Source organism: Oncorhynchus masou, chromosome 15 (genome assembly GCF_036934945.1).
Source record: "Oncorhynchus masou masou isolate Uvic2021 chromosome 15, UVic_Omas_1.1, whole genome shotgun sequence".
Lineage (NCBI taxonomy): Eukaryota > Metazoa > Chordata > Actinopteri > Salmoniformes > Salmonidae > Oncorhynchus > Oncorhynchus masou.
Window position 1 is genome coordinate 46,222,593 of NC_088226.1, and position 17,192 is coordinate 46,239,784.

The 17,192-nt window shown below is 44.8% G+C and overlaps 1 protein-coding gene across 6 annotated transcripts in view; it reads left to right on the forward strand.

Annotated features, from left to right (window-relative positions):
• Positions 1–467: 467 nt before the first annotated feature.
• Positions 468–17,192, forward strand: part of LOC135556325 (palladin-like) — a 121,272-nt gene continuing 104,547 nt past the window's right edge. For 3 of the 6 annotated variants that reach the window (XM_064989431.1, XM_064989432.1, XM_064989436.1), the window contains exons 1-2: positions 469–639; positions 4,388–5,473. In XM_064989431.1, coding sequence (XP_064845503.1) covers positions 4,389–5,473 — 1,085 coding nt within the window. In that variant the 5' untranslated portion in view covers positions 469–639; position 4,388. Of the gene's footprint in view, positions 640–4,387; positions 5,474–17,192 lie in introns of all 6 variants that reach the window. The other 3 variants (XM_064989434.1, XM_064989435.1, XM_064989433.1) reach the window with 2 other exon arrangements.

Below are 17,192 nucleotides of genomic sequence, written 5' to 3' on the forward strand. Positions count from 1 at the left end.
CAGCGGAGAGAAAAGGGAGATGTCAAGCTCTGATTCAAGATTAGCATCAGCTCCTAACCCATACCGTGACTGACAGAGCCTAGCCTTCCTCCTCCCCCATATTTATGGTACAGACAGATGCATACTGTGCAGGTACCCGAGTACAATCATCTTTCATGGCCACCAGCTTTGTAGGTTTGATAGTGCAACATATTGAGGTGAAAAGACTCCCAGTTCTATGTGTTAGAGAGTGTGTATGTGTGAGCATTTCGTTCTGTGTGTAAATTACTGTATATATTGTACTCAGTGGAAAGTATCACTCCCCTGCGGTTTTCTCATATATCCCCCCCTTTCGCTCTTTCTTATTCTCTCTCTCTCTCCTCTCTCTCAGCAGCTTTCTGGCTGTGAAACCTGAGCCCAATGCCAAATATAACCTGACACAGTGAGTGGTCAAACGCTGGGACAGATGGGACACAGCAGGCTACTCTGGAGGCACCGCTCAAGTGGCCCTAGACCCGTTCACAGTGCTCCCAGTCCCTGCACGACCGAAAAAGCTACTCTGCTGGAAGGAGACGCTTCTGACTTTCTTACACACAGATCATCTTAAGAGGAATCTGGAAACGCTAGACTGGTACCATACCTTTGGACAAAAACTTGAAGGTAAGGCTGTTATTGACCATTTATTGTTGACAATATTAGTAGAATACCCTGCAGATGTTGTTTCCTGCATTTAATCAGCAACCACAAGATCCTTCAAACTTCCCACTGGTCACAGACGTCAATTCAACGTCTATTCCACATTGGTTAAAGGTCATTTCACATGACATGGAAACATCATTGATTTAACCAGTATGTGCCCAGTGGGTTGTGATCAGAAAGACGCTTAGAGAAAACTATAGATATGTATTTACTGTTAGTGTATGCGGGGATATTCACTTTGCGTTTGAGAATCAGTTAGTGTCAGAACTGCAAGGAAAATGTGGTTATTTTCACTCAATATTACCATTACATCAAAGTACATTACAAAGTCAATAATAAGTAAGTAGTTATTGAACAGTGATAGCCTAATTTATGTACTCTGTTCTAATCTGTCATTGACAACATGTACAATGACCACTGGCAGTGGCCATTGACTTTTTGTCAATCAGTTTAAAATATTAAAAACATATTCCCCATTCATAATCTATCAATGTTGTATAGATTACTTATTTTCCACATGGAAAATAACAGGCTCTGAAGAGAATAGTGTCCCTTGTGTGCCTGACTGTGAATACATATGTGTGTATGTATCTGTGTGTCCTGTGTGAGCTCCTGTATGTGCTATACTGTAGTGTGTGTGTTTAAAGGGGTTGTTTTTTTAGGATGGAATTGTACTGCTGCTGTGTAACTTAGCCCAAGTGGAATAAAAACAACAACAGCTGTTCTCCTGGACGCCATGGCAGGCAGAATGTCACACTTGTATATACCACACTGACACACAAACACACTCAGTTTTATACAGACGAGCCTATTGCATAAAAGTCTGTTAGGTACCATCATCTACAATATAGCCATGGAGCTCACATGTAGATGTAGCCTACTGTACATAACACACAGAAACTTGCTTGAGATATTGATCACTGCCAGGGTTAGGTAGGTTACTTTCTAAATGTAATCCATTACAGTTACTAGATACCTGTCCAAAATTGTAATCAGTAACATAACTCTTGGATTACCCAAACTCAGTAACGTAATCTGATTACATTCAGTTACTTTTAGATTACTTTCCCCCTAAGCGGCATTAGAAGAAGACAAAAATGTATGTTACCAATTGAACAAAATCTTTTGCAAGATAAATCAATGTTAAAGTTTACGTATCTGGCCATATATGTATGTTGCATTTTACTTTATGGGTTGGTTATGTAGGCTTCTTCTAACCCATCACTTTCTACTACATATAATAAGAAGATTAAATTCAATATTTACATTAAAAATCAAAGTCTATCAGAATTCCAGTCATTCCAATAAATGTTATACCCTTTGATCTTCAAGAATAGCACTTAGATTATCCAAATTGTTTTGCCTGAGCATAACCCCAAAACTAAAGACTTATCAGCCAGCCCTACTCTGTTGTTTGTGATTTTGTTTTCATGGAGGCCTGTAGAAATGTAACCACTCTCAGATTAATAGACAGAGCTATGGATGCAAGGACTGACCATCCATGATATCAACATTATTGTTTTAACCATGTTATGAGGCTATACAGTGTTTGTTTTTATTTACAATGTTTACACACATTGGATAAAAACAAGCTTATATTTTGGGTTCTTATGTAGTGTGACAGTTCAACTAAGCTCATTAGGCATTTATAAGTTATATTCTTCAAGTATCAATGGATATACAGTACCTGTCAAAAGTTTGGACACACCTACTCATTGAAGGGTTTTTCTTTATTTTTTAGGGTCCTGTGTGGCTCAGTCGGTAGAGCATGGCGCTTGCAACGCCAAGCGTCGTGGGTTCGATTCCCGCTGGGACCACCCATATGTAAAAAAGTAGTGGCCCCAGCCGACTTGTAAGTCGCTTTGGACAAAAGCGTCTGCTAAATGGGATATATTATTACTATTTTCTACATTGTAGAATAATAGTGAAGACATCATAACTTTGACATGACATACATATATATTATATTTTATATTTGAGATTCTTCAAAGTAGCCACCCTTTGCCTTGATGACAGCTTTGCACACTCTTGATATTCTCTCAATCAGCTATGAGGTAGTCACCTAGAATGCATTTCAATTAACATGTGTGACTTGTTAAAAGTTCATTTGTGGAATTTCTTTCCTTCTAAATGTGTTTGAGCCAATCAGTTGTGTTGTGACAAGGTAGGGGTGGTATACAGAAGATAGCCCTATTTGGTAAAAGACCAAGTTCATATTATGGAAATAACAGCTCAAATAAGCAAAGAGAAATGACAGTCCATCATTACTTTAAAGACATGAAGGTCAGTGAATCAGGAAAATATCAAGAACTTTGAAAGTTTCTTCAAGTGCAGTGGCAAAAACCATCAAGAGCTATGATGAAACTGGCTCTCATGAGGACCGCCACAGGAAAGGAAGACCCAGAGTTAACTCTGCTGCAGAGGATAAGTTAGAGAGTTACCAGCCTCAGAAATTGCAGCCCAAATATATGCTTCACTGAGTTCAAGTAACAGACACATCTCAACAGCAACTGTTCAGAGGAGACTGTGTGAATCAGGCCTTCATGGTCGAATTGCTGCAAAGAAACCACTATTAAAGGACACCAATAAGAGGAAGATACTTTTTTTGGGCCAAGAAACACGAGCAATGGATATTAGACCAGTGGAAATCTGTCCTTTGGTCTGATGAGTCCAAATTTCAGATTTGGTTCCAACTGCCATGTCTTTGTGAGACGCAGAGTAGGTGAACGGATGATCTCCGCATGTGTGGTGCCCACCATGAAGCATGGAGGAGGAGGTGTGATGGTGTGGGGGTGCTTTGCTGTTGACACTGTCTGTGATTTATTTGGAATTCAAGGCACACTTAACCAGCATGGCTACCACAGTATTCTGCAGCGATACGCCATCCCATCTGGTTTGCCCTTGGTGGGACTATCATTTGTTTTTCAACAAGACAATGACCCAACACACCTCCAGGCTGTGTAAGGGCTATTTGACCAAGAAGGAGAGTGATGGAGTGCTGCATCAGATGACCTGGCCTCCACAATCACCCAACCTCAACCCAATTGAGATGGTTTGGGATGAGTTGAACCGCAGAGTGAAGGAACTCCTTCAAGACTGTTGGAAAAACATTCCTCATGAAGCTGGTTGAGACAATGCGAAGCTGCCATGAAGGCAAAGGGTGGCTACTTTGAAGAATCTAAAGTATGAACCATATTTAACACTTTTGTGGTTACTACATGATTCCATATGTGTTATTTCATAGTTTTGATGTCTTCACTATTATTTTACAATGTAGAAAATAGTCAAAATAAAGGAAACCCTTGAATGAGTAGGTGTGTCCAAACTTTGGACTGGTACTGTATATGTTAACTTTCGTAACTCTATGCTTGCAGTGAATTGTTGCAGAGAGACATAGATGGAAAAGAATAAGGAAGTGAGAGGAGAGTCAGGGAAATATACAGTTAGGGTGAGAATAGAGGGAGGGATGGTGACAAATTCCAGTCAAGTCCACTTTGACCTCCGGAAAGCCCTTTGTAAATACCCACCAGCTGTGCCGAAAGAATTCTAGCCTGAGTCATCACAACTGAGCAACTGTTGGTTTGTGAGGGAGTGTGGGTTTATTTTATTCAGATGACTATGTACTGTGGTTGTGTGTATTGCTTATCATTAGTGTCTTACTGTATCTACAGTGTTAACTGAATGTCATGTTTGTGTGTGTGTGTTACAGGATGCAGGATGGGAGATGGAACCAGTCCCTCCCCCCCTCTCTGCTTATGAAGGATGGGCGTGGGGTTCTAGAAGGAGACAGGGGCGTGTTCTCGGAGGCTTCGCCTGATGGGGATCTGTACCTGGACTCTATGGCGGAGCTGGACGCTGGTGACGGGGACTTTCCAGACCTTACTGCCTTTCTCAGCCAAGACGAGATCAACCGCAGCCTGGACCTGGCCTGGGAGGCCTTCAGTGACGCAGAAGACTGGGTGGACCCTGTCTCCCCAATTCCCAAAACCCAGGAGCCGGCTCTCCACTACCACCCCTCCCTTGCCCCCTTCAATACCACAGAATACCTGACCAAAAGCCCCTGCTTCCCCCATCAGACAAAAGTCTCAGCCATGGACGACAGCCACTCAGTCAAAGTCACCTCCAGCCAGAGTGTCCACCTCAGCAGGCCCATACAGGCCACCTTCGAAGCCATGGCCTCGCCTGAGAAGTTTGTCTGTCACAAGGACATCACCCCAGTCTATAAACAGGACAAGCCCCGGCTGGTCCATGAGGGCTTGGAGCTGAATGAACGGGCTGCCTCAGCCACAGAGTTCTGCAGCCGTGCCGCCACCTTCATCGAGGAGCTGTCCTCCATCTTTAAAGGCTCCTCTCGGCTGGAGCAACAGGGGGAGGAAGACTCCTCCTCTCCCGACAGCGGGTACCTGTCCCCTAAGAGCCACCGGCTTGCCCCCCGGGGCTTTGCCTCTGTCCCTCCACAGCCTTTCATCCAACAGGTGGCGGCGCAGCAGGGCCAGCCAGGTCTGGGTACCCAGCCAGCAAGCATGGTGGGCGTAACGGGTGTGACGGTTGTCCCTCCACTGAGTGTGACCGGGGTGTCAGTTGTCTCTGGTCTAATGAGTGGGAATGAGTTGATGGGAGAGCAGCAGCACAGTGGAGCCCAGTTGATGGGGGAGCAGCACAGTGGAGCTCAGTGTGTAGATGGAGACCTGTCGCTGCCACACTTCACCCAGAAGCTGAAGAGTCAGGAGGTGGCAGAGGGACACCCCATCAGACTGGAGTGCAGGGTGGCAGGAAACCCTCAGCCACTGGTCAGGTATGGAGACTGGTGCTTGGTGGAAGACTGCTTTGGTTGTGATCATATTAGTGATGAGTGATATTAGAATGAGAGAGTTAACACCAGTGGTTGCGCAAAGAGGTGGTTTATTCATACATGCATTATCCTTATGGTAAATATGACTGCTGAATTTGTTCTTTAACAACACTTACATTCGCTCATGCTTATTTATACGCTACTGTAGCCTCCTGAGTGGTGCAGCGGTCTAAGACACTGCATCTCAGTGCTATCTGTGTCACTACAGATCTTGGTTAGATCTCAGGCTGTGTCACAGCCAGCCATGACCGGGAGACCCATGAGGCGGCACACAATTGTCCCAGTGTCGTCCGGGTTAGGGGAGGGTTTGGCCGGCCAGGATGTCCTTGTCCCATCGCGCTCTAGCGACTCCTATTGAGGGCCGGGCACATGCACGCTGACACGGTCGCCAGGTATACAGTGTTTCCTCCGACACATTGGTGCGGCTGGATTCTGGGTTAAGCAAGCACTGTGTCAAAGACGCAGTGTGGCCTGGCTGGGTTGTGTTTCGGAGGAAGCACGGCTCTCGACCTTCGCCTCTCCCATGCAGCCATAGGACAAGATTGTAACTACCAATCGTGAAGAAAAAGGGGTGAAAAAAAAATATATATATACAAAATCAAACATATGTATACGCTACTGTATATCTATTTATCCTTTAATTGAGATCTCCAATGGTATGTGTTGCCCATGTGATGCAGTGGGTAAAGATTAGAACGCTGGCGTCCTTCTTTCCGTTACTGGAAAGTACAGTCACAGAAACTATATTTAGTCCTACAGTTCCAAGACAGTTGATCCTCTGGTTTGTCCCGACACCAATGTCCTCCCCCCCTAAGGGAAGTGGATCCCCAGGGTGGAGACTTTTGAAAAGATCCCCCTCTGGAAGCCGGTCAATTGAAACACACAGACTCCCCATTTGGAGAGAAACATGTGGTGACTTTGGAGTTTTATTCTGAGAGGATTTGGATGGCGGAAAAGATCCAACTGAAACACTAACGCGCTCGTACTCACATAGACTGATGTCAGTGGGATGACGCTCAGCCTTCGGACAGAGATAGGGTTGCTGGCTGTGGGAGATTGGGGGAACGGGAGGAGCTAGGAGTTGAGAGCTGTTGGGTGTCGAGAAGGCCTCCTTGGAACACCTGCTGCGTGGTTGGGAGAGTTCCACTGTGTTTAACCATAGAGTAACCAATAAGCCTTGTGACCAAGTGCTAGTGGAGGTGCTGTCAGGTCAGGGAGTTTGTGCCTGGGCAGTCGTTCTGCTCCTTTTGAAAATACAGCACCCCTTGGCTGTAGGGATTTGGATCAGTCCAAATACAGATGATGAGAGTCCTGGGTGCTGTGGTTCTGACACGGTTCTCTCCTCTGCTGGTGGGCTATAAGGGGCCTCTTCCTCGGCTGTATAAATAGTCTCCAGGCCAACAGGAGCCAGGAATGTAGTAAGCAATGTCATTACACAGCGTTTTCCGTCACCGCACTCTCCACATCTTCACCTATCCACACCTTCTTGGGAAATATGAAGGATGTAGTGTAGTGTTGTTTACCACTAGGAAACAGGAGAAGGGAGACATGGAGAGGGACATGGAGAGGGACATGGAGAGGGAGAGAGGGGGAGAGGAGAGAGGCTAATATAGACTGAGACTGGAATAGGACTAGGTCTCAGATCATTTTGTTTTGTTTTGTGTTGTCTTTGACCTATATGTAGTTTATTTGTGTCAATGTTGCTTGTATAATCAGTCTTGGATTGTGATTTTGATGTTTACAAGTCAGGAATTGTCTGAATTTTTGATATAAGACTAAGGTCTTGTTTACTCCAGTGTTGGGGATCCGGATAGAACATGGTTCACCCAGATGTTTTGTCACTTATCCTGCAGATAACGTCTTTTGAGTCCTGTCCTGTTTTCTGTCTATTGACACTAGGTGGCACTGTGGTATTTATCATTCAGAAAGATGTTGCTCAATGTCTTCAGTGTCCCCATTGGAATCTACACTATACCAAGTGGCATCCCAGTAATAAATGAATATGTTGACAACATGTTGACATATATGTATAAGAACATCTACTGGTGTTAGTTTCACGTGCACTGAGAAATGTCAGGGGTTTTATATCATGTTTACATACCCTACATTACTCATCTCATATGTATATACTGTACACTGTACCATCTACTGCATCTTGCCTATGTCATTCAGCCATTGCTCATCCATATATTTATATGTACATATTCTTATTAATTCCTTTACACTTGTGTGTATAAGGAAGTTGTTGTGAAATTGTTAGATCACTTGTTAGATATTACTGCACGGTCGGAACTAGAAGCACAAGCATTTCGCTACACTCACATTAACATCTGCTAACCATGTGTTTGTGACCAATACAATTTGATTTGATTTGATTTTCCACCACAACACTCTGTCAACTGCTTCACTTGTATGTTTTGTGTTCTCCAGGGAAATGGATGGTGTAACAGAGTAAACTCTACGGGGTTAGAAGGCTGAGCTACAGCCTCTGACTGAGGCTTTCATTAACTAACTTTTCTTGAAGTGTTCCCCTGCTCTTCATCCATCTCTCTCACCAGGACAGACACACAATAACAGTCAGACTCCCTCAGGGACTGTTTTGTGGTGGAAAGTGAACAGCTCTTATCCTGGTCAGGACTATATGAGACAATGCTGTCAGGGAAATGTTGAGGACCAAAGATTCCATGTCAAATGAAGAACACTTCCCCTGAATCAATATTCTCAGTCCTGGGCTGGCCCTAGTTTTAATACACCATAACAAGTAATCTACTCTCTGCCTTGTAATGCAACTACTCCTGACAATCCAACTGTAAGTAGCCTTGTACCAGCCGGAATGGCTCATAGGATCAGGAATATATCTGTAGCATGAGGCAGCTTGATGTACAAGTAAACCCCCTGAACAGGGCGCTAGTCTATCTCCTTAATGCTGAGTGCCAAGCAGAGATGCATCGGGTCCCATTTTTACATTCTTGGGTATTACTCGGCCAGCCTCACAATCTCAGGGCGGACACTAACCACAAGGCCACTGAGTTGTATGCTACAGGACCCCTTTACAATAGAGACAATCAATTCCAGGTGTGGAGAGATCTGCCATGTATGTAAACATTGGGTTTGGCATAGCAGACAGTGTATATCGCCCCCAGGCCTTGTAGGTGCTGTATAGATTTATGCATGCAGGGTTTGCTTACACAGGCCAAGTGGGGTCTGCGTGTGTGTGTGTGTGTGTGTGTGTGTGTGTGTGTGTGTGTGTGTGTGTGTGTGTGTGTGTGTGTGTGTGTGTGTGTGAGGATTTTAAGGATGAAGATACCTCCGTGTGTGTGTGTGTGTCACATCCGTTCCCTGCAGTTGTACCCCAGGAGCTTGCAGGGGTTTTGGGAATTACCCTGTAATGTGATACCTAGGATGATTTACTGCTGTAAAGTACCGCAGGGATGCTTTGATTCACAATTTCAGGAACAGTAATCAACTGCTGCCTCCCCACCCAGGAGCAAACGGTCAAAACTATTCATCTAGATTTTACAGAATGGCCAACATTCCTAGCTTACATATCCCTTGCTATTTAATTGGAACATTTTAACAATGACCTATAAATGAACATCTTATGTGATGTATTTATTTGAGTTGCAGGTTACCTCCCTGGAAGCCCTCCGTAAAAACCTGGCCGCAGAGATAACCTCAGTAATATGGCCATGGTTCATTATCTGTCATAACAAGGTTTTAGGAAGGGTCATGGGTCATGGCTCTAACTCCTTGGTCAAGCACATCAACCTGCTAATCTTATCAAATGAGATACCCCCCCCCCCCCTTATCGCTTTATGGACACGTGATGTACGTACTGGATGTGTGGATGGATGTGGGTCTCCAAGATAATCATCATAGGACTGTTCACTACCCTACAGCAAGCTTGTCTCAAAGGGCCATACTCACGCACACACGTATGTGTTTTCTATGTTTTCCAGAGGATAACTATTATTTCTCCTACCCTTTGTTCCTCATGACCCTCATTTCAATGGCTAATTGTCTCTATTGTGAGTGTGTTCTTATATACATGTTTGTGTGTGTGTGTGTGTGTGGTGTTGGTGTGTGTTTGTGTTTTTATCTTCCTTTACTTCCCACCAGTCTGTCTTTAATGGTTGCTCCCCATTTTAACAGTCATTTCCCCTGGGCAGGTGCTTTGATGGGGTTGCCAGGTCTTTGCAGGAGATCCCCTTCCTCATCTCTAAAAATGCCTTTTGCTCATTCACTCTCAGGGTAACGAGTTGGTGATGCGGTAGTAGTGCCAACATTTCACATGCTCACTGGGACAGTCATTCCTGGTGGCTGGGCGCGGTCCCCCATGGTCGTGGGCGACTGCAGTTGTCTGTGTTCTTGGTGGGAGAGTCCTACGGTCCCCGAGCGCCTGGTATTTCTCAGTGTACATTTCGGCTCCTCAAACACGCTGGTTTATACTGAGAGAGAGGCCTGTTTGGCATCAGGGCAGTGTGTGTGTGTGTGTGTGTGTGTGTGTGTGTGTGTGTGTGTGTGTGTGTGTGTGTGTGTGTGTGTGTGGGGACACCTCCTCTAAAGGCCTGGTTATATTAGCAGCAGTGTTGTTTTTGGATGTCTTTCCCAGAGAGAGGTGACTCCTTAACTGTATGTTCAGAAGAGAATCCATCTTTAATTGTTGTGTGTTGGATGTGCTATTTAAGGCTTCCCGTGTAATGTTCTTTCTTGTCATCACCATAACTGCTTGCCGTACAAAGCATTTTCTAAACTGTCCTTGGAGTAGAGAGTCGGTAGTGAGACGTAGAAGGAGACAGCTGTGGGGAAGCAGCCTTGGCTGCATGGGATAAACCAAACACACACAACCCCAGAGGAAACTTGAGGAAGATGAGAAGCTAGAGAGGAATTTTGAGCTGAAATCCAAACAAGGCAGCGTTTCCAACACTGTTGGGAACACACGCCATTCACTACGCTGATGTTGGAATTTGTCATCAAATATAGGATTCTTGTTTAAATTAAACGTTCCCATTTTGTACAGACTATGTTTACTCACACATGCCCAAAAAAATGTTTTCCCACCGAGTGGAACAGGTGACTAAGCTATATATTTATTTATTTATTTATCCTTTATTTAACTAGGCAAGTTAGTTAAGAACACATTGTTATTTACAATGACGGCTTACCAAAAGGCAAAAGGCCTCCTGCTGGAACGGGGGCCTGGGATTAAATATATATATGCAATATAAATATAGGACAAAACACACATCACAACAAGAGAGACAACACAACACTACACAAAGAGAGACTTAAGACAACAACATAGCAAGGCAGCAACACATGACAACACAGCATGGTAGCAACACAACATAACAACAACAACATGGTAGCAGCACAAACCATGGTACAAACATTATTGGGCACAGACAACAGCACAAAGGGCAAGAAGGTAGGCAAGAAGGTAGAGACAGCAATTCATCACACAAATCTTAGCATTTAACACAAAATATAAGTATAAGACTGTATCATCTGCTGCCTGAGCTAAAGTATGTTGTTGATGTAAATTGAGAAGCGTGTGAGGCCTAGGATCGAGCCTTGGGGTACTCCCTTGGTGACAGGCAGTGGCTGAGACAGCAGATTTTCTGACTTTATACACTGCACTTTTGAGGGGTAGTTAGCAAACCAGGCCAAAGACCCCTCAGATGTTTTTTGTGGGACAAGTTTAAGGAGCTCCTTTAGCACCTCGGACTCAGTGACTGCCTGCAGGGAGAAACTTTGTAGCGGGGCTTGGGAAAAAGAGGGAGATCATCTGGGATAGTCGCATTAGAAGGGGAGGGAGATGAGGAAATGTTGGACGGGCAAGGAGACATGGCTGAGTCAAATTGGAATCCTGACTTAATGAAGTGGTGATTATCAGAGTTCAGCCATCTTGTCAGTAACAACCACATCATCAACATTAAGGAACATGGGCAGCTGTGACGAGGAGGGTTTATTCTCCAGATCTTTAACCATTTTCCAGAACTTCTTTGGGTTAGATGCACAGAGAGAGAACTGCTCCTTAAAGTAACTAACTTTGGCCTTCCGGATAGCCTGAGTGCACTTATTTCTCATTTGCCTGAAAGCCAGTTAACCTGAGTATGCGTGTGCCGAGCCTTCTGCCAACTGCAATTCCTTCAGGTGGAGTAACTCTGCAAGATCATGGTCGAACCAGGGTCTGAACCTGTTTTTAATTCTTATTTTCTTTTTGGGGGTATGTTTGTTAACAATACCACTGAAAATATCAAAAAGGAAGATCCAAGCGTCTTCAATAGAGGGGATCAAGCTGATGTTATACCAATTTACAGGTGATGAAGGAAGGCTTGCTCAATAAAGTTTTTTAGCAAGCATCTATGACAAATCAGGACAGGTCGTTTCACTGAGCAGCCATTACGAACACAGGCTGTAAAACAGTGATCACTAAGGTCATTACAGAAAACACCAGACTGGTACCTATCAGGATTATTTGTGATGATAACATAGAGGAGGGTAGCCTTTTCTGGGTGTTCGGAGTCATACCTTTTGGGATTGGTAATAATCTGGGAAAGATTTAGGGAGTCCCATTGCTTTAGGACTTGGTCAGGTGGTTTAAGCATGTCCCAGTATAGGTCACCTAGCAGGACAAATTCAGACTTAGTGTAAGGAGCCAGGAGAGAGATTAGAGCAGGTAGGGTACAGGCCAGTACTGATGGAGGATGATAACACCCAGCAACAGTCAACAAGAGCTATTTGAAAGTTTAATGCTTAAAACCAGCAAATCAAAATGTTTGGGGACAGACTTGGTGGAGACAACTGAGCACTGAAGGTGATCCTTGGTAAAGATTGACACTCCACCGCCTTTGGAAGATCTGTCTTGCCGAAAAAGGTTATAACCAGGAAGGTTAACATCAGTATTCAAAACACTCTTCCTTAACCACGTCTCAGTAATGACCAACACATCTGGATTGGAGCTGTGAACCCACACTTTCCATTGATCCATTTTAGGTAATAAGCTTTTAGTATTAATGTGCAGAAAACCCAGGCTTTTACGAGAGCAGAAATCAGTGAAGCAGATATCAGAGCACAAGTCAGAATTGGGGCTAGCAACAGTAGATGGGCCCGGGTGTACATGCACATTTCCAGATATCCTCAACAGTAATACAATCAAGGCACGGCAGAGGACAGGGAGAGAGAGCTCTGCAGTGCTGATTTCTGAATGTGCATCAGATGGCAACAAGATCATATTGTACAGCAGTTTCATCAGGTAACATGAATACAAAGCCCGCTAGTGGTTAGAATAGGATGGGAGACCAAAAGTCTGTGTAACAAATAGAGAGTCAGAGTCCCCGAGTGTGGGAACAAACAGTCTGTCCCACTGTTGGGTAAATAAAGTTTGTAGTTAACAAAGTATGCAGGAGTCATGAGGCAAATAGCAAACTAAAAAAATGCACAAGAAAAAAGTAAATATATAACGACTTGCGGCGAGCAATTGTAAGTTCAGAGTCACTTGCCCCAACAGTGCATGTGCTGGAGGAGAGAGAGAGAGATGGTGGTAGCTGTACCAGAAAGGGGGAGACAGATCTATTTACTATATGTGCTGGTATCTCATTTGATAAGATATATAACTGTAATCCACATCAGTTATATCTTATGTTAACATTGGGATTTGGTCCTCGCCCTCATATATTGAAACAACTGGGCAGACATGGGTAGATTTGAAATTTGTGAGAGAGAGGGGGGTAAGGGAGATGTCAGAGTGTGATGTTTCTGTACTAGTAAAGAGAGAGAGTGGAGAGAGAGGGGGTACTAGTAAAGGAGATGTTGGCAGTGATGTTGCTGTACTAGTAAAGAGAGAGAGTGGAGAGAGAGAGGGGGCAGTAAAGGAGATGTTGGCAGAGATGTTGGCAGAGTGTGATGTTGCTGTACTAGTAAAGAGAGAGAGAGTGGAGAGAGAGGGGGAGTAAAGGAGATGTTGGCAGAGTGTGATGTTGCTGTACTAGTAAAGAGGGGGGCAGAGAGTGGACTAGAAAGAGTGGAGATGTTGGCAGAGGGATGTTGCTGTATGTTGCTGTTGGCTGATGTTGCTGTACTAGTAAAGAGAGAGAGTGGAGAGAGGGGGGTAAAGGAGATGTTGGCATGTTGCTGTAAAGAGAGATGTTGGCAGTGTGATGTTGTTGGCAGAGTGTGATGTTGCTGTACTAGTAAAGAGAGAGAGTGGAGAGAGAGGGGGGGTAAGGAGATGTTGGCAGAGTGTGATGTTGCTGTACTAGTAAAGAGAGAGTGGAGAGGAGAGGTAAAGGAGATGGGGCAGAGGATGTTGCTGTACTAGTAAAGAGAGAGAGTGGAGAGAGAGGGGGGCAAGGAGATGTTGGCAGAGTGTGATGTTGCTGTACTAGTAAAGAGAGAGTGGAGAGAGGGGGGGCAAAGGAGATGTTGGCAGAGTGTGATGTTGCTGTACTAGTAAAGAGAGAGAGTGGAGAGAGAGGGGGGTAAAGGATGTTGGCAGAGTGTGATGTTGCTGTACTAGTAAAGAGAGAGAGTGGAAAGGGGGGCAAAAGGAGAGAGTGAGAGAGAGGGGGTAAAGGAGATTTGGCAGTGTGATGTTGCTGTACTAGTAAAGAGAGAGAGTGGAGAGAGAGGGGGGTAAAGGAGATGTTGGCAGAGTGTGATGTTGCTGTACTAGTAAAGAGAGAGTGTAGATGATTTGGCAGAGGGTGGGTAAAGAGAGAGAGTGGAGAGAGAGAGGGGGCAGAGTGTGATGTTGCTGTACTAGTAAAGAGAGAGAGTGTTGGCAGAGTGTGATGTTGCTGTACTAGTAAAGAGAGAGAGTGGAGAGAGAGGGGGCAGAGGAGATGTTGGCAGAGTGTGATGTTGCTGTACTAGTAAAGAGTGTGAGAGAGGGGGCAAAGGAGAGTTGGCAGAGGATGTTGGCAGAGTGTGATGTTGCTGTACTAGTAGAGAGAGGGGGCAAAGGAGATGTTGGCAGAGTGTGATGTTGCTGTAGAGTGGAGAGTGTGATGTTGCTGTACTAGTAAAGAGAGTGGAGTGTGATGTTGCTGTACTAGTAAAGAGAGAGTGGAGGAGAGGGGGGGCAAAGGAGTTGTTGGCAGACATGGTGATGTTGCTGTTCTAGAAAGAGAGAGGGCAAGGAGATGTTGGCAGAGTGTGATGTTGCTGTACTAGTAAAGAGAGAGTGGAGAGAGTGGGGGTAAAGGAGATGTTGGCAGAGTGTGATGTTGCTGTACTAGTAAAGGAGATGTTGGCAGAGTGTGATGTTGCTTTACTAGTAAAGAGAGAGAGTGGAGAGAGAGGGGGGGTAAAGGAGATGTTGGCAGAGTGTGATGTTGCTGTACTAGTAAAGAGATGGAGATGTTGGCAGAGTGTGATGTTGCACTAGTAAAGAGAGTGGATAAAGGAGATGTTGGCTGATGTTGCTGTACTAGTAAAGAGAGAGTGTGTGATGTTGCTGTACTAGAAGGGGGTAAATGAGATGTTGACAGAGTGTGATGTTGCTGTACTAGTAAAGAGATACATTAGCTAGCTCTTCCTCTTTCTTTCCATTTAACAACAACCATAGCATGAGGTCATAGCATGAGGTCATAGCAGCCAGCTGACCCGACCCATTACTGACTCATGACGCAGTGGGACTGTAACACTGTTGCTGACTGTTTGGCCTATTTAAGCAGGGCTGTAATTTTTACATCTCCCTCATGGGCCCTTTTCATCTCCCTGGGAGGATTGTGAGCTGGCATTTTCATACCTTTTGTTAGCGTTGAATGATGTCATATCATAGTTCTCAATAATGACAGAGCTCAAGATTCAAGGGTTGATCCTTACTGTATATGTGTGTGTAGTGGGGTCAGTAATGATAGAACAGGAGTTTGTGGGTGTGTGTGTGTGTGTGTGTGTGTGTGCCGTTTTGACATAACAGGTCGTTTTCACTATCCTGTGGGTTGAAGGATGTGTGTGTGTATGTGAATATGTGTGTTTGTCAATACATGAGTAGATGTGTGCTGGTAGTTAACACCATGCTGTTTGGGAATGTAGTGAGGTAAACGAGTAAGAGCAATTGTCAGTCAGTCCATATGATCATTAAAGGTTGTGGCGTCATTACTACCGCTTTTATACAGACGTACAATTCATTCAATAATGTATAACACACATTGAACAGTGGGGGGCACACACACACACACGCACACGCACGCACACAGTAAGCTAACTCATCAGCAGTAAGGCCTTCAGATGTACACCTTCCACAGCTGTGCATCACCGGAGCTTTAACAGGCAGGAATGACGATGGAAGCCGTTGGTTCCCAGCCTCCCTCTTGGCCCCGGGCCCTGGACCCTGGCATCTGCTGGGCTGGAGACAGGGTGTGAAGTTTCTCCCCTGAAGGTGAGACTTTTCCAGCTCCGGTTCCAGTCTAGGAGGCTGGAGCATCAAGGACAGGGAGGGTCCTGCTGTGCTACGGCTCTTATCATCACACAAACATCTACGCTAATCCTACATTCAGCTAGGAGAGGATTTTGTGAACAAGATGTTTTTGTTGTTGTTGTGCGTATGATTGATTGTTTGAGTGCAGTAACAGCATTGCCTATAATTATAGGCCTACATCATTACCATACATGCTGTCTCTATGCCTTAGTACACAGTGAATGGTTTGGTTTGGCTGATATTAAGGGCAATCTTGATGCCTGTGGTATAGTCAACTCAGGGCCAGTTCACAAAATGACTTACGCACCAAACCAGAGAGAGATAAAGTAGGAGTGAGGCGAGACAGGGGTAAAGAGAGAATGAAGAGGAGAGAGAGGTGGATTAACAGAGTTACACTTCTAGAAGTGCATTCGTTAGACATGATTTGGAGAGTTAGGTGTAAAATACCAGATTTGATATTAAGTGTGTCTGTGGTCTGTGCCAGACAAAGGCAGCAGTTATGCGAGGCAGAAGGAGGGTAATGCTAAACTGCCTACAGACAGGAGAGGAGGACGAGGGACAGGACAGGACATAAATCTCCCACAGCTTCTTCAGATAATCTGAGTGTTCACTGTTCCTGTTCAGCTCTCAGGGTAAACACTCAGACACACACTTACACCCCCCCATCATCTGGAAACCCTGATCGCATCTCACCACACACTCACTGGCATACACACACTCACTGACATACACACACTCACTGACATACACACACACTCACTGACATACACACACTCACTGACATACACACACACTCACGACATACACACACTCACTGACATACACACACACTCACGACATACACACACTCGTGTAGCTCAGCATTCATCAGCTCACACACATCCAAAGTAGCCCTAAAGCACACAGATAATACCTCAAGCCGATACAAAGTACACCTCCAACACGAAGCCACAAGCAGGCTTCCGGGAACACACTTGGTTATAGAATCCAGATAGATCTTATGAACTTGGATGAATGGAGACTTGGATCTGCTTGAATATGCCACATCCCCTATAATCTTATTTCAAACAGAAGAGTTTCAGTTCTGAGATCAGTTGTGTTGTGAGTCAGAGGTGCCCTGGGGACTGTTCTACAGCTGGGCCTGGTGCAGTACAGCACAGAGCTAGCCTACATTCCTGGGCTCACCTGCATAATGACTCCCTCCTGCCATTCATCATGCTTGATAAGGCACGACCA